General features: G+C 57.2%; 1 protein-coding gene across 11 annotated transcripts in view; it reads right to left on the bottom strand.

The window, feature by feature from the left end:
* Window positions 1-24,181, bottom strand: part of ARHGEF10L (Rho guanine nucleotide exchange factor 10 like) — a 207,770-nt gene that overhangs the window by 55,068 nt on the left and 128,521 nt on the right. For all 11 annotated transcript variants that reach the window (XM_074975935.1, XM_074975932.1, XM_074975929.1 and 8 more), the window contains 4 exons: window positions 22,229-22,315; window positions 21,282-21,514; window positions 20,088-20,242; window positions 9,690-9,835 (listed from right to left, as the gene is read on the bottom strand). In XM_074975935.1, the coding sequence (XP_074832036.1) occupies window positions 9,690-9,835; window positions 20,088-20,242; window positions 21,282-21,514; window positions 22,229-22,315 (621 nt within the window). The remainder of the gene's footprint in view (window positions 1-9,689; window positions 9,836-20,087; window positions 20,243-21,281; window positions 21,515-22,228; window positions 22,316-24,181) is intronic.

Below are 24,181 nucleotides of genomic sequence, written 5' to 3' on the forward strand. Positions count from 1 at the left end.
GGTTAAGTTACAGGAATGGGTCTCAGAACCGGATTCCAGTTCTCAGCTCTGTCCCGTTTGGAAAGATCTGGGAAGTTTTTGATGGATTTTCTTTCCCAGCAACGACTGATTCACTGAAAGCAAAGCTGTTTGAGAAACAGGGTTGGGTTCAGGAAATCTTGTGACCCAAAAAGGAAGCTGAGAATCCCCCCTCTCCAAAAGGGGACATTTTGACGTTTTCCAAGTGAAAACGTGTGATTTTCCAGTTAATTGCTTTAATTTGGAAATGTAAACTAGTGACGCTGTGTCTACACAGAGGAAAAAGGTTGAAATCAGACTCAACAATATTTGCAGGGTGGGAAAGCCATATCCCACTGACTGACCTTGTGTATGGCACGTAGGCACTCCTGAAAATTTCACCTTCAGTGATTTAGAAACCTAAGTGCCTAAGTCACTTTTGAAAATGGAAAGTCCATTGGGGCTTTTGAAAATGTTCCCCTTAGTTCTGAAAAGCCTCATTTTCCCACCTGTAGATTGGAGAGCAGACCTCCTCTCTTCAAGCGGCACCCAGGTCTTAAGGTTTCATCCAGCCACCTGGCCTCTCTCTTATTAATACATTTGTACAGCGCCTAGCACAACGGCAGCCAGATCTCAGCTGGAGCCACCCTGGCTACAACACAAAGGAGAGGTGTTTGCGTTCCTCAGGGAGCGCTGCCTAACCAAAGCAACAGAGCAAAACCAGGTGTGGTTTGGGAAAGATCATTGCTGAAGCATAAACTGCGAGCTGGAAAGAGACTCATTAGGTTACCTCCACTTTGCTGTCAACCAGAGTGGGATTCACTTGGCCTGTGGTTTATCATCCAGCACTTTGTCCCATTCACGAAACTACAAGAGCTTATTACACAGCGCTCTGTCAAATTCTATTTATACCGTAACCAGAGGGGGTGTTTGCAGAGCCACTATTATACTTCTGGTGGCTCATGTTAGTCACAAGGGAAGTAATAATGTGGCTGAGTGACTGTCTGACTGATACATGAAGGAAAAAGCTGGGAATATGCAGAGTTAACACAAAGCTTTACATCCCTAAGCTGCAGTAGGAGCATTCATTAATGCAACGCCACTCTGGGAGGAAGGTGGGCAGGTGTCATCCACATTCAGAGACTGGGAAATTAATGAAGAGGAAAGACAAAGTCCTGGCTGGGATGATTGAGTTGGGGTTGGTCCTGCTTTGGGCAGGGAGCTGGACTCGGTGACCTCCTGAGGTCCCTTCCAGCCCTAGGATACTATGATTCTAAGTATCCTGACTTCCAGAAGGGCCGTGTACCCAGTGGGAGATGCAGATGCTCAGCACCTCAAAGTCAGGTCATATGTAACTTGGCTAAGGCCACCCAGCAAATCCTTGGCAGAGGAGGCTCAGCACTTAACCTGCCAACCAGGCTGGTGCTTGCTCCTCTAGATGGAGAAGGACCAGTCTGCAACCCCAAACCTTTTCAGAGTCGCTGCGTCCCAGGACAGACTCCATCCTCCCATCTGCACAGACAACAGCTTTTGTTCCCTGACGCATAGGTTGAGATTTAGCCACAGTAACATATTGCTAACTTGCACCCAGTTCATCCAGCAATCCGGTGACCTGCCCTTCTTCCAAGTTATCGATTAAAAAAAAGTGTAATAGCACAGAGCCAAGAACTGATCCCTGCAGGGTCCCATGACAAACATATCCTTTTGATGATGCTATCTTGTCTATAATTTCATTTTAAGACGCAACCAGTTAGCCGCAAAACGCCTAACAGTCCATATGGCCAATTTCTGTTCCCAACTTTCCCCTTTGTTTGTTATTTTCATCAACAACAAACAGAGAGTAGGGAGGACTTAGTGGAGGAAAGCAGCACCCCAGATATCCTGCACTCCAGAAGCCTGAACATTGGAACTCTGCCCTTCTGGCAGCTTCGCAGCCTTCCAAAAACTTGGTTAATTTCCCAGCCCACATGCTGATTTGCACAGCATTACCCAGCATGCCCCGGACCCAGACCTCTCTTTTTCCTTGTGCAAAAAGTCCCAGCCGGCTCATGTCATAAATAAGATAGGAGAGAGAAAACTAATATAGCCCTGCAATGCATTATTCATCCCCAGCACTATTGTTATGATGGATTTACAACAGCTAATACATGCAAACTGAGTTTGGGCACTAACTGTGAAATTTAAGGGTGGGAGAAGAAAACTATTCAGCACTCCCTCCTTGGACGAAGCAACAAGATCTTTTCTTTGCACCCAGTGACAGGCACTGCTCGCTCTGGGCTCAAAGGCCATAGACCCAACAGCATTCATTCCAGCTGCAGGAAGATGGTTCAGCAGGACTGTCAAAGGCAGGTCAGCTTCAGCCCTATCACTGCATTGCAACAGTGATAAACTCAGTGTTGGCTGAAAAGTCTTTTCTCCTCCCCGACACGACAGCCCTTCGTGGACAGGCCCTGCTCACGCAGGGTCATCCCTGACTTTGCTCCTTGCTAACTATGCCGGCCCCACCCACCAGCTTTGTCTGGTTTGTCTCGAACAAGCAGCACGGTTCCCTCACGGCTGGCTTGCAAACAGGGAGCGTGCCCTTGGATTAGTCTAAGACCACAGTTCTCTCCCTTAGACAGCTCTGCTGCAACACCTACAACAGCTACTCTCAGCAGGTGCATGTGCGAATCACTCTGTGACACACACCCTCAGCTGGTATAATCTGGCACAAGTTCAGTGACTTCCCTGGAATGCCACAAGCTCGTGCCACCCACTCGATCTGTCCCGTGTTTGGGACCCTCGTGCTGTGCCCATTGTTAGCACAGATCACTCACGGCTGCTCTTATCTCTCCCCTTCTGGTTCGTCCGTCTTTTCTCACTTCTGGTCTTCGTCTCCAACGAGCCCTTCTGGGCAGGGACCCCATCGCTTACGTGTTACTAGCTCCTCTCCCTGTGGGGTTCTGGACGGCAGCCTTTCGCCAGGGTACCCAACTGCCTTCTGGGTGGCCCAGCCCAAACGTAACACTCAGTAACCAGCTCACTGTGCTCCACCCACAGGGCAGGGCTGTCCAGAACACCACAGCGAAGAATCATTTCCCTCCCTCCCTCAGGGCTAGGGCCACCTCACCCTGCCCAAGCCATGCCCTGACCCCCTATCAAGCTCAGGTCACAGTCTGCTCCTGGTACCCTCTCTTATCGATGGCCTTCACAAGGCTGAGTAGCTCCAGCTCTCCCTTCTCCATACAGGAGGGCTGTCTGGCTATTTCTGCTGTGAAGAAGAGCCACAGAGGGGCATGGGGAGACGTCACAGATCCTCTGGGCATCCAGACGCATGCAGAGGTGCCCAGGCAGAGCTATGGCGAAGGGGGAGCTGTGGAGCTGGATTGAGGCGTGGGACAGATGTGTGTGGGCCTGGCAATGGTGCTGCCAGCCCTGCCTGGCTGGAGCAGGGAGCGGAAAAGCTTGCCTACGTGGAGGGATACAGTGTCGCTTCAACGCAGAAGCAAACTCCCTCCAGAGCCAGTTTTGGGGTACCAGGAAGGAGACGCCCTGGCTGGAAGAGGGAGCTGCGCGACCCTGAACCTGCCTGGTCTGGCGGTTGGTCGGGCACCCAAAGCAAAGTTATGGAATCAGATGCGATGGGAGTGGGGCGACCGCGGAACGGGACGTTATTTCACATGCGTCTGACAGCAAAGAGCACCTCCGGCAAACAGCGCTGGCGGTTCAGCCCAGCCTCCAACCCAGGCTGCCGCACACTGTGAAATGCTGCAATTACAGGTAATAGGTGCCCTCACGTTGCCCTCCGCCTTCCTTGAAAACCGCTCCCCGCCCCCACCTCCCTGCCCCAGCCGGGGAAGGGATAATGGCTGGTGAGATGGAGCGTGTGTGCTGTTTGTGGAGACTGTCATTAGCCATATCCAGAGGGCCGCGCCGTGGAATGAAGCCCATTTGCTAGTCGGTTGCCAGCAGGAATAGCTCTCGATTAAATATGGATGGAGTTCACCTCGTTCCCGCGCAGAATGGAAATGGGACGGCATGTGCAGAAGGCCAGCTCCCCCGGACAGCGCACGCCTCCCCTCGCCTTCCATTTCCACCCGGCTGCCGAGAGGCACGTCTTCTTCGGCGCTCCCCCCACACCTGACAGCAGCGTGATGAGCCCCTGCTGCGTCAAAGACAGGCGAGGGGCAGCATCGATCCCTTCAAAATCCACTAGCTGTGTGCTGTTCTTCAGTCACAAGTACAGAAGGGAGAGGGGCTGAGGCTTGCCCTGACAGGGGTGTCCGACGTCAAGCTCAGGCGGGCAGTGCAGACTGCAGCCTTGGAACACAGTGGCTTGGCCCTACGGCCTCAGCCAGGGACGCAGCCCGTGGACACCGGGAAAGCGACACCGACCTACGGCCTCAGCCGGGGACGCGGCCCGTGAGCGCCAGCAAAGCGACACCGACCTACGCCAGCCGGGGACACGGCCCATGGGCGCCAGCAAAGCGACACCGACCTACGCCAGCCGGGGACACGGCCCATGGGCGCCAGCAAAGCGACACCGACCTACGCCAGCCGGGGACACGGCCCATGGGCGCCAGCAAAGCGACACCGACCTACGCCAGCCGGGGACACGGCCCATGGGCGCCAGCAAAGCGACACCGACCTACGCCAGCCGGGGACACGGCCCATGGGCGCCAGCAAAGCGACACCGACCTACGCCAGCCGGGGACACGGCCCATGGGCGCCAGCAAAGCGACACCGACCTACGCCAGCCGGGGACACGGCCCATGGGCGCCAGCAAAGCGACACCGACCTACGCCAGCCGGGGACACGGCCCGTGAGCGCCAGCAAAGCGACACCGACCTACGCCAGCTGGGGACACGGCCCATGGGCGCCAGCAAAGCAACACCGACCTACGCCAGCCGGGGACACGGCCCATGGGCGCCAGCAAAGCGACACCGACCTACGCCAGCTGGGGACGCGGCCCATGGGCGCCAGCAAAGCGACACCGACCTACGCCAGCTGGGGACACGGCCCATGGGCGCCAGCAAAGCGACACCGACCTACGCCAGCTGGGGATGTAGGACTAGATTCTCTTCTTCCAGCCACAGTCGACCCCACAGGGGACAGAGGAAGCAATGTGGAGCGTAAGACACAAGCTGAATCTCAGGCTCCCTGGATTCCCATTCTGCCTCTAGCCACAGACCAGGCGCATAACCTCAGACCAATCACTTGGCACCTCTGCCTTAGGCCATGTCTACATTACCACTTATGTCAGTATCACCTATATCATTCAGGGGTGCGAATAAGCCACCCCAGCCAAGTAATGTAACTTACACAGAGCCACGCGCTGGCGTAGACAGCCCTAGGCCAGCAGGACAGTGTCTCCCATCAACATGGCTACCTCGTTGGGTGGATTAAGTCTGTCAACAGGAGAGCTCTCGCCTGTCAGCTTAGAGCAGCGGCACTATGGAGCTCACAGCCACACAGCTGCATGGGTAGAGCTGTTCTGCTGTTACCGTGCACCCAGATGCACACTTGTGGTCCCTCCCCTCAGCAGTCTGGGGCAGAAGCACAAACCCTGGGGGCACCTATTTTGTCTCCAAGACCCCAGGCCCCCCTCTTTACAAGTTTATCCAGAGAAGTCAGGGGGGATGGGGCCGGGGGGGGGCACATTTCTAAGGGTGGGCCCAACAAACCCCAGCTGGGCCTGGTGAGTCAAGCTAGCTTCCCTTCAGCTCTCCCCTTCTCCCCAGTACTCAGGGCCAGAAGGTCACAATGCCTTCCTCATGGGGAGCTAGGAAGCCCCCTTGCCATCACTGGTTTTGCACAGGTGTGAGTGGGGGTGGGGCGGCCTTAAGTGGAAGAATAGAACAGGCTGCAGCTCCTCATCCACTGCCAGGCTAGCTCTGCTGGGGAACACGAGAGCACCAGAAGCCAGGCCAGCTCCATCCAGGTCACCAGCTTAAGTGGATGTGACTGAGTCTGCTCAAGGGACACACAATGGTGCAGTCACTTGCCAGGAGGCTTGCAAGGACGCCTGCTGTCTGTCCGCCGATGGCTCAGACGCAGGCGCAGCAGGGTCAGTGCCTGAGCCAAGCAGAGGGAGGGAATTTCTTGCAGAGGCTTTGCAGGGAGTTGGTGCTCCAAAGCAAAGGGGGGGGGAAAGAAATGCTGCAGCCCAGCCCATTGTCAGCCAGAGGCTTGTTCTATCACCCGCTCAACTAACGAGCTGCAGCCACATGACTGTTGGGTACGAGGCGTCTAGGGCAGCCCGGTTCCCGCGACAGAGAGGGCCTGACCCACCACCGGCTCTGGGAACAAAAGCACGTGAACAGTCTCACCAGCCCAGGGCCGCCTCTGCCTTTTCCTGACTCTGCCCCTCGCTGGTGCCGTCTCAGCCGCCCCATAAGCCCAGCTCCGGCGGCCTGCACCACACCCAGCGGGAAGCTTCCAGAGCAGTCTCAAATGCCTCTTTGTTCCCTCTGCTTGGGGCCCCTAAAACCTCAGTGCCTGTGTCCCGGCCATGCTCCGAGTGCAGCCCAATGTCACCCTGACAGGCTGCCGTGGGTCGGGGGTGTTTGGGGAGCCGCCAGCTGCACCAGCTTTAGCCTCTGGGACTTGAGTCTGCAGTGTGGGCAAAGGGGGTCCCCCGAGCAGGCCTGGAAGTACCAGCCATGGGAGGCCGGGGTGCAGGCAGAGTTTGAGAGCTCCCCACCCACCTCTCCTGGCACTGACTGTGCACTCTACAGCTCTGGGGCATCTTACTGGGGTGCCACCAGTTCAGTTGATGTTTCACAGCCAGAAGGAACAGCAGACTAATAAGCCCATTTTAAAGCCTCCATTTCTTGTACACTCCCACGCCCCATGAATCCCACCCCCCCGGGCGTGGGGTGAGGGGAGTCTGTGCCAGCCCTTCCACCAAGCCTGCAGCAGCCTGAATTCAGCACCTGGCTCAGGGTTCCACTCTGCAGTCCCTTCAGCCTGGTGTTTAGTACCTTCCTATGGGCCAGGACCTGCACAGCCCTCCCACTGGCTTTTATAATCCCCTGGGCTGGGGCCTCCCAAGTCGCCGGCCTTTGTCTGACAGAGCCCTTTGGAGAAACCGAGCCTGGCCAGTCCATCACGTAAGGCCCAGGGACTAGAACCCTCATCCCTCGGCTCTCTCAGGACAGGCCCCTGCTGAAGCCATCTCCTGTAGCTTTCAACCCCTGAGAGCAGCAGAGCCCTTATCCTCGCTATGGGCCGAGCTACTCTAGTTATCTGTAGCCTGGGAAAGCCCAGCCGCTAGCCAAGAGTCAGACTCCCCTTTGCCTGGACCGTCCTGACCCCAAAAGGCACAGCTCCCGGGGGCAACCCACGCTCACCGCCGGGGGTCACACACTGCCCCGCCGTTGGGTTTGCCAAGCTCAGCCTCAGGCCATCTCTTGCCACTGTTGCCTGGGGAACCACGAGTGCGCCGGGCCCATTGGCCCAGACAAGTCGGAGCTGGCTGATCTGCCCCATTCAGGCAGCAAACGACGCACTGCTCCTCCTCCCCACCTGGAGAGGCCAGTTAACAGCACTGTCACCTGGCGCTCTGAAGACACAAAGCAAGACACTAGCGGTGCTGCACGCCGAGGGACAATCACAGCCCATTAGGCAGGAGGTGGCATACAGAGTCCGGGGCCCACGCCTCTGTAGTAGGCTGGGAGTGCTCCAAGGAAGGTGCGGTAAGCAGAGACGCGGGGAGCGCTCAACCGAGAAACGCGCCCTCGTCGGACGCCTCGCTGCTTGCTGTGACCAGTGGGGAAATGGGCCTGTGAGGGCAGCCCTGGAAAGGGCACAGAACACTCGAGCGGTGTGAGCTCATGCACAGCAGCAGCAGCAGGCAGGGCACTGCCCCCACACCCTTCCCTGGTCTTTCCCAGGGGAGCCGCGAGGGCTGGCTGAGCCGGTCTGCGAGAGGCTCTGCTGCAGGCCTGCGGGGGCTGACTCGTCCTGCAGGAGCAAGGAGGGGCTGCCCCAGCCTCCCCAAGTTCAGCTCGTCACTGCAGAGGACCTCGAGGGCTGGTCTACACCTGAAACACTGGAGCACCCCACTGCCGCACCCCCCCACCCCCCTGCAGCAACCCCTCCCGGTTCTCCCGCCACTGTAGCCAACCCACCTCCCTGCGAGGCACCAGCCACGTCCGTGCACAGTGCTGTCTGGGCAGGGATTACAGGCCGTGTGCTCCCCTCTCTCGCGGAGGTGGCGGGGGAGCCACGTCATGGCCCTGAGTGGTGCAGTGGTGTCGGCGGCCAGCCCCACGGTCTATCTAAGCCAAGTCAGAGGCGGGACAGCAGCACGGAGCCAGAACAGCTTGAACCAGAACAGGAAAACCTTGGCAGCACGGGCGGTATGAGCCCCCCGGATCCAAGGCCCTGGTGGGCTAAGCCCCCCCGCCGCAGCTCCAGAGCTGTGCTTGGCGCGCACCAGAACACGTGGGGCCTCTACGCACACCCAGAAGTGCTCCAGCTGTGGCCTCTGGCTGGAGCTGGGACCCTGCCGGCTGGCTCCCACGCGTCAGCCTCAGCTCTGTCCGTCCTGGCTGGGGGGCGTGTGGGACGAGGTCGGAGACTCAGCCAGTCGCACTGGGTACAGGAGACCCTGCGTGCAATGGGGACAATGCGACCTGGGACCAGCCCAACCCCCGGGGGCAGGGCAGATGCCTTAGCCAGGCTGTACATCAGGGCCTCCTTCCTTGGCAGGCTCCTGCCAGCCGCCCACCCACAACCAGGCCTATCTGCTCCCCTGGGGCTCCGTCCTCAGGCTCCTCCCCACGTACCCCTGGCCCTTCCTCCGCCCACACCGGCACTCGCTGCCTCGGCCCCATGCACCAGTGTCAGGTGGGCTCTGGCTACCCTGGAGCACCAGCACCTCTGCTTGGCTGCCCCAGACACCCTGTGGGGGCTGCACCTTCCTCCCTGAGCCCCTCCACCAGCGACAGCTCCATGCTTTTTCCCAGCCAGTGCCCTTCCCCACCTCCAGTCACCCTCCAGACACAGCGGAAGCCAGGGACAGAGGGACCCCACGCACAAGGGTGCAGGGACCAGGGTCACAGAGCACAGAGCTCCACCCAGCCACATGCCCAGGTTCCATGCCTGCTGCCCCAGAGCTGGTCCCAGGCCATTCAGCGCCTGGCCTCCTCCTTTGCAACTGCCCCGGCCTTCGCTCAGCAGGGCCCCAAAGCAGGTCGGAGCAGGGCCCAGAGCAGGGCTCCTGGAAGGACTGGGCAGGGTCTGTTGGGCTCAGCTACCCCCCGACTCCGCCCAGAGCAGCTGATGCAAATAGGGACGAGGTGGCACCGGGGCCGCGTGGATGAGAGGCGCAACGGTCGCAGGGATCCCAAGGAGCAAGAGGCTTGCTGACCTCCCCACTCCCCCGGCCTGTTCAGCCACCCTACCTCCCCTGCCCCACTGCTCCAAGCTCACTCCTGCCCAGCCCCCACCAGACCAGCAGCGAGCTCTCCATCTGAGCTGTCTGCGTGGGGTACAGGCCAGGCCATACCTGGGCCTCCCAGGGAAGACGGGGGACGGAGAGACGTCAGCCCAGAGTAGCACCCACAGCAGCCCGGCCCCGGCCCCACCTGCTCAGTGTGCAGCTTCAAGGGGCTGGGAGAGTGCGTGTGGGGAGGGCAGAAAGGAGGCCGGGCCCCCAGCCCTGCCCGCGGGAGGGGGCGCCGCACTGACCGCATGCAGGGCCGTACCTGAGCCTTCAGGCTGGTGGCATCCAGCACGGTGACGTGGTTGGCGCAGCTGGCCCACACGGTGTCCTCCAGCGCCAGCAGTGTGCGCACCGGCCCTGTGCCCACCTCCAGGCAAGTGGGCTGTGCCTCCAGATCCCACAGCCCCCCTGCAGCAAGAGCAGACAAAGGAGGTGAAATCAGAGACTGCAGGGAGTAGACCAGAGGAGGCCGGTCACCTCGCAGCCGGCTCTCACGCCCCCCACCCCACCCCACAGCATCTAGGACTCCCATCAGGAGCCTGATCAGATGTGGACCCCCGGCAATGCTGCAGCACAGGACAGGTTTCAGCAGCCAGATGGAGCTCCCGCTTCCGTTCACCAGCTCACCAGCTCCCTGCGGCACCTGCAGCAGTCACCACAGCTTCGCCTGGGAAGCTTTAGCAGCTGAAAGTGCCCGGGTCTGCCCCTGCTCTCCAGAAAGCCCAGGAAAGGCCTCCATTGCCCTGAGTTTGGCAGTCTCTGCTCTCGTGCCCAGCCTTCCCCTGTGCTTGCAGCCCTCAGCAGTGGGGTTAAGGCAGTAGCTGTGCTGGGCAGATGCCAGGAGCTGGCCCATGACAGGAACCCAGGTGCTGGCTCAGCTGGGCTGCACTCTCTTTCTCCTGTGAATAAAGTCACACCTAATGCCACAACATCCCAAATGCTGCAGCAGGAAACCCAGCACGGTTCTCCCCTGCTGCAGCCCTGGCGGTATGCACAGGCTGCCAGGTGCCGGAGAGGAGGCTGTGTGGGGTTGCTTGCACTAAGAAACATGAAATATTGGAGAGCGCGGCATGAACCCTGGCCTTCCAAGCCGGCCGTGGCTCTTCCAGAGCTCCCTTGCCGCTCTGCCTGCCTTGGGCAGCAACTTAGGGGACTACATAACTTCCCTTCCTTGGAATGGGGCTCCGAGCCTGGGGAGGGATGAACCAGGTGCGGAACTTGGCTGGCTCGCGGCCTCCTTTGCTGAGCACCGTGGTGCTGGGAACAGGGCTAGTCACTGCACAAGACCCATCCCCTCCTTTCCCCCAAACAGCCTAGCCTGGCAGCCAGGGGTCCCTTTTTCCATCCAGGGCAGAATAAATTTTGTCACGTGCACCAAGGCATGTGCAGATGCGCACCACCCACAGAAACACAGGCTGCCCACTGGGGGATCTCTGCTCATCAGCTGGGCAGCACCCGAATGTCTCCCGGTGGCCGCCCAAGTGCTCAGCTTCCAGGGAACACAGCTGGCGGCACTTCCTGACTGCCACCTAGCTGCATTGGTTCCACAGTCTGGTCTCTGCATTCTCCACCCCCTCCTCCAGAGGGGTCAGGCTGGGGTGGGGAAGTTGCAAGGTGAGTAGGTTTTTGAAAACAGCCCAGATCCCAGGCCCCACACCACTGCCCAGCTAGAAGCAGCCACAACACGTGGGCTCTTTATACCAGAGTTAACCAACGCGCATTGGGCTGGCCGACGGGTGGCAGCTTTTGAGAGCTGCGCAGCTGCCTCCTGTACCCTGCTGCACTCTCTCGCACCAGACCCAGCCTGTCATTAAGAGAAACTGAACTGCAAGCCCATTTCATCAGGGCAGCCCGCTGCGCCCATTTCCCCACAAAAGGCGCGGCAGGAACGACCTCTCCCGCCCCTCGCATTTGCTGATCTGCTGCAGGTTGACCCCTCTTGGCACCTGCCTGATGTGAACCATGAAAGGCAGTCTCTGCTCTCCACCGCCCGACCCGCAGCGCGCACGACTCTACAGACGGTTTAAAGAGCTGGAGGCGGCGGCATCTCTTTGGGGAGACGGGGGCGTTCAGGAAGCTCTAATTAAAGCAGTGCCGGGTTATGGATTAAACCAGAGCCTGGAGCAGAAAGAGACAAGAGGCTGCCAATGGTGTGTGGTGCGGCAAGGGGACTCGGGGCAGATCAGTTGTTCTCGGCCTGCTGGGGGTTCTCGAGGTGCCACGCTTGGGTAGAAACCCCTCCTGCTGCACAGCACAGGTTAGAAGGGACCACTGTGGTCACGGAGGCTGATCTCCTGCAAGCTGCAGGCCACAGAACCTTCCCCATCCTCTCTCTCCCCTGCTCAAGAAGGAATGGTACCCAGCCCTCTCGGGTAGGTTTTTCCTAAACTCCCAACTTCATGGTGTCCTGCACCTGCTTTGTCTCTAGCGTTGACCAGATAGGTAGGCCCCTGTCAGGCCCTACGTGGCCATTCCTCTGATCTGGCCCAGGTACGTGAGTCAGTGGGTCTCCTTGAAGAAGCACAGGCAGTTTTTTTCTGTGGAGTTTGGCCAGGGATGTTGTTTTAAAGCCTGAAAATCACTCAAAAGCTCCCAGAAGGGGGCAAGCGACTGAAGGGATCGGGCATAGCTGGGTCTGGAACCCACGAGTGCAGTGTCTGTAATCCACATGCCTATGTGTGGTTCTCTGTCTCACATAATGGCACCTAGACCACTTCACAGAGACTAAGTAAGTCTCCTCTGCAGCCTAAGCTAAGAGGCAGCTCCCTTTTAGCTCAAACCATAGTGGCACCTGCACTAAGCTCCAGAGGTCGCAGGTTCAAATCCAGCTGTGAGCAGTTACACACCCACAGCAGACGATCCTCTCGCAATAAAGTAAAGGAGCAACTGCTGGCTGTATCGACAGCAGGCTGCGATAGATGCTGCCTGGCAGGAGGGGGAGAGGTGGTAACACCAACCAAGTGAGTGTTAAAAAGCCTGAGACGCATAATGAGCACTGGGCTTTAAAACAGAAGTTTTGGCAGTTCCCAGCTCCTGAGCGCAATGAGCTGCAGCCGTCCTGCCTGAAGGGCCAAGAGCCAAAGACAGAGAGACAGAGACCCCCAGAGCCCTGGACTTAAGGTTGAACAAGTCAGCTCCACACCCATTCTGGAAGGACCATTCCCTTCTCATTGCTTGCCTGGACTCAAGGTGGGAGTGTTAAAAGCCTGGGGAGGACACGCTGTGTTCTGCAGACAAAACACAGAGGTTGAAGCTCTGTTCTAAGCCCCTAATTGAACTCAACCCGAAGGCTGAAGCCACAAACCAGCACCTCCACAGTGCTACAGCCAAGAGTCCAGGCAGGAAGAACCCAGTCTTGGTTCCTCGGAATTGTTGGGACATTTCCACCTGATCGTTTTTATTCACCCAATCCACATACACAATCCACTTCTCTCCAACTCATCATGGACAAGAACTCCCTGCCCACAGCTCACTCCAGGGAATTTTCACACATTCAACACCCTTAAAACTCTCACCATTTTGATTAAATCCAGGTGACCTTGAATGGTTCTTTCCCTGAGTTTGCAGTCAGGTTCCAAGCACAGTCACTTTTGCAAAGGAACTTCTAATGCTCGGAAGGAGCTGTGCAGCCCTGGGCTATGGAATTTCCGAGAAATGCAGGACTGGAAGGTACCGCCAGAAGCCAGTCCTCTGTGCTGAGGTTTTCCTCAGGAAAGAAACCAACCACCAATTAAACCCAGCCCAGCTCTGACAGGTGCATTTCCGTTCTTAAAATCCTCCCTTGGAAGCCTATTTTAGAGCTTAACTATCCTTAAAGTTAGAAAGATTTTTCTGACATTTAACCTAAACCTCTCTTGCTGCCGATTGAGTCCATTACTGTTTGTCCTACCTTCAATGGACACAGAGAACTATTGATCATTGTCCTCTTTATAACAGCGCTGAACATAGTTGAAGACTATCATCAGGTCCCCAGCCCTCAATCTCCTTTTCTCAAGACAGCACAGGTCACAGAATTTCACCCCGCAATTCCTGCAGCGAAGGAATTTTTTTCCCTGCTATTGAAGTGACACCACAGAGCTGATTAATGTGTGGCTGAACTATAGTGTATCTTTTAGAAAGACATCCAATTTGGATTTAAAGCTTTGCAGTGATGAATCTACCACCATTGCTTGCTAAGCTGTTTCAGTGGCTAATTGCCCTCACTTAAAAATTAGCATCTTATTCCCAAAATGTTTTTTTTTTTTTAATGGAAACCATTGGCTCTTGTTATGCCTTCATCTGCTAAACTTCCTCACATCAGATCTCTTTTCTCTGGGACCTGTGGTTTGTAATCAAGTCACCCTTTAAGCCCTCTCTTTGATAAGATAATGATCTTAATCTGTTTAAGTCTCTCCCCTAAGGACGTTTGGTAGTTTTTGGAGCTCTCTGAGCATTTCTGCAATATTCACTGAACATCAGCAGTTCCAGAAAATGTTCCTGAAAATGAAACCGCTCAACAGACCAGTTACTTTTGGCTTAAACTGCAACAGCATTTATGGAAATATTTCTTCCTGAAATATTTAACCAGCCGTCCCTGTGTGCTTCACCCCAAAAATCTCTGCAGGAGAACTGGAAACAGACACAAAAAGCAACTTCGTCAGCCACCTTGGAAGACCCAAGCTGTGTAAATTGGCACTACTCTACTGACTTGTACCAACTCGGGATCTGGCCCAGAGACTCCTGGGCTCGAAGGTGCAGCCTTGGAAGAAACTTCAAATAGATTTTTAGGGAGGAAAATCTTAAGACTCGGGCCTCTGGCCCGACCAGAGGAAGGGAGGGCAAAGAGGAGCTTTGCTAATTTCTGCCCTTCTGGTCAAGAAGGAGAAAAGGGAAAGGAAACAAAAAACATAGCAGCTTCCTGAAAGCATCGCGCTCAGCTGCCAGTCTCAGCACCAGCTGCAGCGCAGAAAGCGACCGACTGCTGCCACCCAAGTAAGGTGGTGTCTGGTCACACGTGCAGGACACCACATGTTGTCCTCCCAGTTCTGCCCCAGAATCTGAAGGAGCAGGTCTCTCGCACCACAACTCATTATCAACAAACAATATTGTCAGTCGCGGGTACTACAGGCCTGCTTGCTTTGTTTTGCAGTGACATCACGTCTCCTCTATAGCCCATGCAGGAAACGGTAATGGAAACAGGCCAGCTGGGAGAGGAAGGGATCCCTGAACATTCACCAGCTGCTGCCCACATCGGCCTGCGTCAAAGGGAAAGCCATTCTGTGTATACACAACCGAGGCCAGCTCCCACCTCCCACAGCCCTGGTTTCCCTGGCTTTCAAGCAGGTCTCGCTAAGATCCCACACCCTGGCACATGACACCTCCAGGGTCCCTCTAATTCAGCTGAAAAAGAGATACGTCCCACTCAGCCGTTGGCACCCCACGCCTAGTCCGGCAGGCCTGCGCCATGGCAGGAGACTTCAGAAACCCAAGGGCAGACCTCTGGGGACACCCCAAGGTGCTCTTTGAGCCCACACCTGTGAGCAGAATTGGGTCTGAGCATGCTGTTGGCCCATGCTGGGCATACACAACTGTCCTGGACTGCATGCCTGCCTTTGGCCAGCGGCAGGACACTGAGCCTAGGCGAGACTGGACTGCCACACTCAGCGTTAACCTCAGAGAACATGGTCAGCAGTGGCTCCATATGGGAGCATCCTGCAGCCCAGGAATTAGCCCCCTCTCTGTAACTGGCGGGCCAGCACAGCCGTGTCCCCTCAGACACACCTTTCTCTACGGCCTTGTGGCTTCAATCCACCCAGGGAGCTGTAGGGCTCCGGCCCAGTGCTGTTCGACGTGCCCCACCCCAAGCCTGTACACAGCACTGCCAGTGGCTGGCAGGGCTCCTGGGTCCACGCCCCTTTCTGGGGATGCAGCTGCTTCGCTCAGCGGGCAGTGCCACTGCGGGACCCAGGCACCCGCAGACGTTTCCATACAGCCTGGTATCGAGGCTCTTCCCTGCCCTCTAGTGATACAACATAGGAACTTCCAAACCCCATCCGCATGGGTCTCTCAGGGGCGGGAGGGGAGCCCCGCTCGGCATCCTCGCATCCCATAATCCCTTGGGCTTCTCAGCCCCCGGCCAAGCCTAGGTGCCCACCTGCTGTTGAGACCCAGCTCCTGTGCACTGCGCGGCTGGCGCTCCAAGCAAGGATCGCGCTAGGACTCACTGGTCACACGCGAACGCCAGGCAGAGGACAGAAACCAGCTGCTCCCCACAACTCTCCAATCTTCAGAGCCCCGCAGGCAGCCTAAGCGCTGGCATAATGTGGCCCACAGCAGACACTGCCTCATGGGAACCCCACCCAGGACAAGGCCCCGGGTCCTCATGGGCTGCTGAACTGCGGTCACCCTAGAGCCGTGTTCCCCGTACGCTGGGCACTTCTGCGGCTGCTCAGGAGATTCCAGCATCGCCCAGCTGATTAGCCAAGCGCCCCCAGCCAGGTGTTTTGTTTCTATGGGCGGTGCACAGGCTAACATGCCTCAGTGCGCACAAGAATTTATTCTGCACACGGATGGAAGAGATGAGTGGGAACACAGCTCGGGAGGCACTCGGCTGCGGGCTCAGCCAGCCCCAGGGGTACGTAGTGACCCCCAGAATAAGCTGGTGGTGGTGTGGCTCCAAACCAGTCTTCTACACTTCTGCTACAGGAGTAGCTGCGTTAACTGACTGCAGTAGTAGACTGTTCTCCTCCAAGGGGGCCAGCTCCGCAGTGAGAATGGGATGCTTCCTAGGCGCAGCACATGGACGCAATGCTGGTGTTCTCCCCGTTGCCATCAGAGCGGGAAAGGGACGGGGAGAGGTTATTTGTGGTGTGGGGGTCAGTAATTCCAGAAGACAGAAGCTAAATTTAGCCCTGGAAATCCCAGCGGGAATGAAGTCTTCCTGGGGTCATCCACCTGACAAGCAACGGCCTGGATCCAACTTCACCAACACCCCAGAGAAAAGCAGCCAGTGACCAACGGAGGCCTGTATTAACCAAAAAAGCCACAGCAGGGGCCTTGCAAATCCCTCGCTCGCTCGCTCCACTCTGTCTTTTGCTGGGAGAGCCGGCAGAGCGCTGAGTGAAAGGGGCTCCCAGTGACGGAGCAGGGTGGAGACAGCCCCCTTGCAGGGAAAATGGTGCATCTGCCCCTGGTGTCAGAACTGCCCACAGCTCATCTTGTCCAGTCACTCCATGCTTTGCAGTCAGCACCACCAGGATCCTCGCAGCCTGGGGACTCTGTCCTCACCAGCCAAGGAAAAATCCCCTTCCACAAGGCTCGTGTGTGGCTGGCCACTGCACCCCACACATCCCTGGCACCAGGACACGCAGGCTCTCTGCACGCTGGTGACCACAGCTAGCTGCCTTGGCATGAGCAGGGGCCCTGGGACTCCTGCAGCCTCATCTGCTCAAGCCCCTTCAAGCCTTGAGACCAGGCTGGGCTCTGCCTTGACGAGGGGCTGAGGCGAAGAACTGCAGATCAGCTCCATGCCTGCTGTCGGCTGTACAAGGGCTGAGGGCAATGTCTGGATCCCCCATATGGCAGCTGCCAGCCAGGGAGCTGAACACCCCCCCATCTGGAAGCATCAAACACCTTCCTCTCTGGCCTCTGGCCTAGTCGAGGGTGCTCAGCACTGCACAGGGACAGGCCACCAGTATGGGCTTCATGGCAAGGGAGCTCCCAACCCCTCCCACCGGGACTCCTGGAGAGACCTAACAGCAGCACACTGGTGGCTGTGCAGTTCACACAGCTGGAGAGGAGCAATGGGAGGGAAGCCTTGAATATCCCCTTTGCAGAGCCTCAGGCCTGGGTAAGAGTGACAGGCCTTCGACCAGTGTCACTTCTTGGGGCAGATTAGCCCTGCCCAGATGTGCCATGGTTTCAGCAGAACATCAAAGGGCAACGGGGTGCTGGAAGGAGGGTGCCGACAGCCAGCACAGCAGGAGCTCTCCCCTGCAAACCCTGAAAAGGTGCCCAAAGGAACCTGCTCGCGTCCGATAGTTGAGGAGACAATCTGGCCAACCGCTGGCTGGGAGACCTCCCAGCACATTCCAGAAATGAGCCAGGCGTGGCCTCCAAGATCCTGCATCCTGGACAGAAGGGAGCCCAGCTTCCTCCAATGCCACACCTCAGAACCCCAGCGCCTGGCCTCTGTGCTGGCTACCGCGCCGCACCAGCAACAGGCGCAGCTGAACTGATGCTGAAAACGAGTAGCCAGGCCCAAGGCGCCTTCAGAAGCCAGGCTGAATGGCTGGGCACCAGAGCCCCAGAAATGTCTTTGCTAGGAAGCTACAAGCCAGCACCGAGCCCCAGTACACGCTCCCTGCGGGTTGGCAGCCTGGTGCCATATTATTCTGCTGCCTCTTAAACCACAAGCCTGGGCAGATACCAAGAGCAGCCAAGAAATATATTCCCATCCCTCCCCCAAAGCCACCTTCTCTGCCACTAAGGGCAACCCCCGACATGAGCAACAGAAGCAAAGGGGGCACATCCCCAGAAGAAGCAAAGCCCAGCAGCGAGGGAGAGGGTGCTGAGGGCAGTCTCCGTGCAATGCGAGGAGCCAGGTTCCCTGTTGTATTTATCCAGCCAAGCGAGAGCTCAGTGGTACATGACCCTGCAGATCTGTGCACATATTTACATTCCTGCACCGCCCCCAGGAGATGGCTTTTCTTCACCTCGCCCCCTTTAATTAAAATCTATAAATGCCTTATCAAAAACTCATTTAAAAAAACCAACATGCTGCAAAGCACAGTAAGAGCTCTGCGCACACGCCCATTTCAAACCCTGGGCTGGCGGTGATGACACAACTGTTCCAGCTGCTTAATGCAGCGCAGGGAGAGGCAGCACAGTGGAGACGCCTGGGCTGGAGGCTAGAGTACACATCCCATGGCACGCTACCCCACAGCCAGCGTCCAACCCACAGGGAAAAGTCATCCACAGCACAATATCCCTGCACTACACACCCTCCGGGCATCTTCCTCTATGCCTGAGCCACCCAGGGCATGAATCTAATACTGATGCCAGCACACACCCTGAGTCCTTTAGCTCCAGGGGCAGAGCTCTGGGCTCTGAAGGTCCCCACTTCAAGCCCTGATGGTGACCAAAAGGATGGTCAATGCAAATGAACCATTTCAGTCCTATTTTGCGAACAGTAACAGAGAGGGAGCCGTGCTAGTCTATACACTATCACAGCAAAAAGCAGTCAAGTAGCACTTTAAAGACTAGCAAAATAGTGTATTAGGTGAGCTTTCATGGGACAGACCCACGAAAGCTGAAGAAGTGGGTCTGTCCCACGAAAGCTCACCTAATAAACTATTTTGCTAGTCTTTAAAGTGCTACTTGACTGCTTTTCTATTTTGTGAACCTGAGTGGTGGTTATGGCTTTGTCCTGGTCCTCAGCAGAAGAGTGAATTTCACCCAGAAATTCTCTCTAGCTAGGCATTTTCACCATCAGTTTCAGTGTAGTTACCGGTGCCGGGCTGGACTCGATTTATTCTGGTAGCTGGAGATTGCCAGTTGCTCTCTTTTCCAGGAATGGAAATCATCCTGACAGATGTCACTTTGGCAACCCTCATCTAACTGGGCAGGCCAAGAAAGGATCATTGAACTGAATGGATCTGAACAAACATCTGGTGTCCATCTAGAACTTAGAACAAAGGACGTTTAAAAGCCATTTGGAGACTAGTGTGTTCTGCACCACAGAGAGGTGATGGACAATCAACAGGAAATTGGTCTAGAATTCTCAAATAAGATTTTTATTTCCGCAGCTGTTACGAATCCTGAGTTCCAGCCACTGTATTCTGAACTGCCAGTTTGAAGCTCTTGCTGTGTATATTTACAACAGGGGGAAATAAGAGTTTTAAAATCACTTGGCAACTGTCCTGGACCAACTTTCCTGACACGGTGCAGGGAAGGTTCAGACAAGTCTGTCCCTCCACTGGGTCAATTATGTATTATTCTGCATGTGACGGTCCCTCCGGAGGTTCAGGGCAATCCAATCTCAACGTGACCATGCACGCAGGCCACGGATACTGTGTGTGTCCTGTACATGGGAAACTGCATATCACATGATCTCCTCTCTTTGGTACATCTATGGCCTTCCTTATGGCAGTAGCTGAGTGTTTTCCAATATCAGGTGTACTTACCACAACAACACCTTTGGGAAGCACAGAAATGCTAATATTCCTGCTTTAGATGGGGGAAATGAGTCACTTAAATGTTAAGTGAGTTGACCAAGGTAACAAATGAAGTCTGTGGTAGAGAAGATAATTGACTCTAGGGCTCACACATCTGACCCATGGCATTGAACCGTCCTTCCCTTCTGAACGTGCTGTTTTACTCTCCAGACCACCGGCCATGTGAGCTGCTCAGAAGATCCCATTCCTCCTGACCCAGCTAGCACTAGGCACATCGCACCTGAGCTTCAGGCGCAGATTTGCAGGTGATGTTCCAGTGCAACGAACACCAAAGGGTTAACTGCCAGCCCTGCTGCGGCCAAGGCAAAGGTGAGATGAACGAGCTAGACCCACTGCTGGGAGACGGTGGGAGACCATTCCTGTCTCCCCAGCCTCATTCCAGACCCCTGGGGAAGGCCACTCGAAAGCCAAGCACTCGTCCCCCCATGCACTGCTCCCGCACTCACCGCTGTTCCTGGCGTAAGCAGCTACGGTGCCATTCTGCAGGCCAGCAAACAGGTAGTCGGGGCTGTGTTTCAGGCAGAGGACAGGCTGCGGCCCAGGGCTACGGCAGACCAGCAAGCACTGAGCCCCCGTGTCCACACTGCTGTACACCAGGATACTGGAAGGGGAGGTAGTGAGAAATGGAGTTACCGTGGAGAGCTCTTGCACAGCACGCAGTCCTGCACTGTGTGGGGAGTTGCATGCGTGGGGCAGCGCACGGGATTAGGCCCGTCTGACCCACCTGCACCAAGCAGGGCCCGACCAGGCCACCCCAGGCTGATTCCTGGTATTTCTACTCTGCCCATTTGCTCCCAGACAGGGGAAGGTACGGCCCAGCTCCTCTAGGCATGCAGGGAGGGACAGCTCACTGCCACGGCGGAAGCCACAGCAAGCAGGTCATGGAGCTCAGGGTACAATGACCATGGATGGGCCTGTGATGCCAGATTCAGGTTAGGTTCACAGGTTGGCAGCTGCCTTTCGTACCGGGGCTGAGGGCCAGTGGCACACGCAATGCCAGGATCCCCACAGAGAGACAAAGCTCAGTCTGGGGAAACTAGGGGTGCCCAGAGCATGGTCCTTGCCAGCTCCTGGCTGGTGCTGCAAATGCCCACAGCACCTAAAGGTGGCTGTCCTTAGCTGCATGGCAGAAGCATCCCATTGGCATCAAGTGGAGACAAGACCACGGGCTACAGGGAGGGATGCAGGGGACACACAGAGGGTATCTACCTGTCTGGGACTTGGCCCCTGCCTATCTCAGCTGGAGGAGGCAGGACATGTTTGGTACAGAGGAGCAGCCTTATAACCCCTGACAGGAAGGGCGGAGAAGCTCCATGCCCAGCCCCGCCTGCGGCTCTAGGAGTAGAGGCTGGCAGCCAGGCACACAGCAGGGGAGGGAGACGTAAGAACTGTGATTTGCCCCGGCTAGCAGAGGAGGGGGAAAACCAATGCTGCAAAACAAAGGAAGGACCAGCCGGGTGGATAACGGCAGCCCCTGAGCCGACACTGCCGTGCCGGGGGTAGCAGGCTGCTGGCGATCAATATGCAGCATGTCACCGTGGTGGTGCCAGGGGAAGAGCTACCTCCATAGAGGACACCCTGAGGCCAAGACACCGCCCCGAGGAGAAGGCACCACCGATCCCCCCCCGTCCACAACTCACCTGCCGTCCTGCAGCCCCAGGCAGATGGTGGGAGGCGGAGCGGAGGGCTGCTCAGCTGCCGTTCTCGAATCCTCCGCGGTCCCCTGCTCTGGCTCGCCCTCACTCTTCTCAGGAATGTATTCCATGCACAGCACCTGGGAGGCCACCGGGAAGGACTTCACCGTGCGGGGCACTGAGCGGTTGAGCGAGAAGATCTCCACCTGGCCCCCTGCCCCCTCCTGGCCACCGCCGACCTGTGAAGATACAGGAAGCCACCCAGAGAGGCTTTGAACTTCTGCGCTCCGGGCTGGAGCATCACCTCCACCCCGAGCCTTCATCATCACTGCTGACAGGGTGCCCCACGTCTCCCTGGTTTTATCGCAAGGTGGAAACTGGGACAGACAAGTCCTTGGCGGCTCCTCCCCTGCTTCAGAGGGTGCAGGACTGTTCTCTGGCCAGAGAGTGAGGGTCGGAGTGGCTGAGAAGGGCCCCTCCTGGGCTGCAAGCTCTCCGACGTGCCGAGGACCTCCTTAAAGGAGTGTTGGACAGCAGAGTGGGGTGGGGGGGTGGATTCAGCCCCATGCCACATACAATAGGCCACAGCCGAGGGGTTGGTTACTGCAGCTACTTGGGCAAGTGTGCACACAGCCCGGCTCGAACATCTGATTTCTCTGCAAGGAACCAAGCCCCTGGGGCTGTGGCATTTCACTGCCCTCCCTGTCGCTCCCAGTCCCCTCCGCACGGACACGGACCAATGGCGCACAGGCCTGGATTGTCCAGGAGCCGTGCTGAGTCCTCACAAGGCACTGCTCTTCTTCACCACCACCCCGGCCCCGGCCCCGGCCCATCAACGTGGCATCTGAGCTCAGGCCTGAGCTACTTCGAGACCCCCCTGCCAGTAGCAGAAGGCGTTAGCCTCTGGCTCTCCAGTGCCAGTCCCCACGCAGGCCAGCTCAGGCCACACTCACCCACAGATATCCCTGCGGCAGGGAGGTGCTGATGGCAGAGAAACCCAGCAGCGAGGACTGGACAGGACTGTGCACCACGGCTCCCAGCTGGAAGAGAGATGGGGATACGCCACCATCAGTCGAAGCCTGGACAACATCACATCAGCACACAGGCAAACTCAAGAGCCAGGTGACAGATCCAAAACGCGCCCTGGCCTCTCCACCACCCTGCTACACCCCAATGCTGCAAGGTGGGATTCGACCAGTGGTCCCAGCAACACGCTGCTCTGCTAGGAGAAACAGCAGGGTAGAGAAGATGGCTCTCTGGCCTGCGATCCACCAGGCCCCTGGTAGCCTGGGGATTGCACCTGCCAGCAGAGATATGGACCACTCAACCCTTCTCCTCTTATTCCGGCCACTGGGATTTTGAAGCACCATTTTTAGACACACCAGTTTAAATTGCGGCTTTCCTTAGGCAGCCTCTCGATGGGCGTGGGGGATATTTACAGAGCTCTCAATGAGACGCAGGTTACACTGGGGAGCTGGAAGACAGAGGGAGATCATCCACTCCCAGGCATGCAACTTTCAAACACACGAGCTGAAAACCTCCCTCAGACCCTGGCAATCCAGCTTCAGTCTGGAATCAGATGGCACCGTACGTCTCAGCCGCTCGCTCCCCTCAGAGGCAGGCAAGTCGCTTCATTAACAAACAGCAAAACTACAGACCGGCCCCAGGTGGGTTTGTCAGCAAGAGCGAAGTGACTTGGGACCAGTCACGTGGGCTTTTTCTGCAAGTCTCGCCCACCGCGATTTGCTCAAGATCGTGCGGCGAGCCCATGGCGGAGCCAGCAATGGAGCCAGGTGTCTTGGCTGAACGTTCCCTTGGGGAACTGAGCGAGTCTCCTACAGCTGCTGCCGGGCTCTGGCACTTTTCCAAACCGCACGTCGATCTCTTGGGGGAGGGGGGAGCGCGCACGAGATGGACCAGCCTCAGAGGCGGCCAATCAAAACTTGTCTGGCTTGTGTCCCAGGTCCCTGCTCTGACCACTAGGCCATTTTGCCTTTGCAGAACCCACAAACATTCTCAGCGGGAGCGGGGAGCTCAACACCCAAACTCCCTTTACATCTTTATTCCATCAGCTGCAATCAGGCCGAGCTGCCTTCATTTATGGAAGGAAATAGCAGGAGAGCCCTCAGACACCAATGGGCACTGAGCACGTGGGTGACGATGATGTCGTCTTCATTTACGGAGGCAAAACAAGGGAAGTCTCTGTTTCCTCTGCACATGGCCAGCCTGGGATCTACGTGCAGACAGGCAGACAGACGGACGGGTCTCTTCTCCCTCCTCACCGCACAGAGAGGGGCTGGGAACAGATGACCCGCAAGTCAGGACAAAGGCCTACCGCTCTCTCCCATAGCTCTGCTGGCTCTCCAGCTCCTGGGCAGCAGTCCCTGGCTTTGGGCAGCAAAATGCAGCAGAGGAGACACCCAAGGGACACACTCAGGGGCACACAGACATGCCTGACCCGAAGGATGCTTCAGCCAGGGCAAAGTCAGAGCCACCCGCCCTTCCCCGGGGGATGAAACGCCCCCTCCTCCAGCGAAGCGCATGGGAAAGCTGCCATCAGCGAGGGCAAGAAGCCCCTAGAACAGACTCCCCTTCTAGCTGGGGGTGGGGAGCACCCGGGCAAGGTTCTCCCCACCGCTGGCCCCTCCCTGGGCACTGCACTGTACCCCCTCCTCACGTGGGCACAAGGGCGGCCAGCAGGACACCGCTCCGGCGGCTCGGACTGGGCTCACGTATCCCGGTGTCTCCATGAGGAAGCTGAGGGTCGGACACTGCCGACACGCAGCCGGACAGGTAAAGGGGCGGGAGGCTGCTCAGTGGATGACCCACAGCAGACTGAAGGGAGGGCGGGGAGCTTGGCAAAGCCGGCCGCTTGGCGCCTCCACCAAGCACTTGGCTCAGCACTC

The sequence above is a fragment of the Carettochelys insculpta genome, chromosome 23, assembly GCF_033958435.1.
Source record: "Carettochelys insculpta isolate YL-2023 chromosome 23, ASM3395843v1, whole genome shotgun sequence".
Classification (NCBI taxonomy): domain Eukaryota; kingdom Metazoa; phylum Chordata; order Testudines; family Carettochelyidae; genus Carettochelys; species Carettochelys insculpta.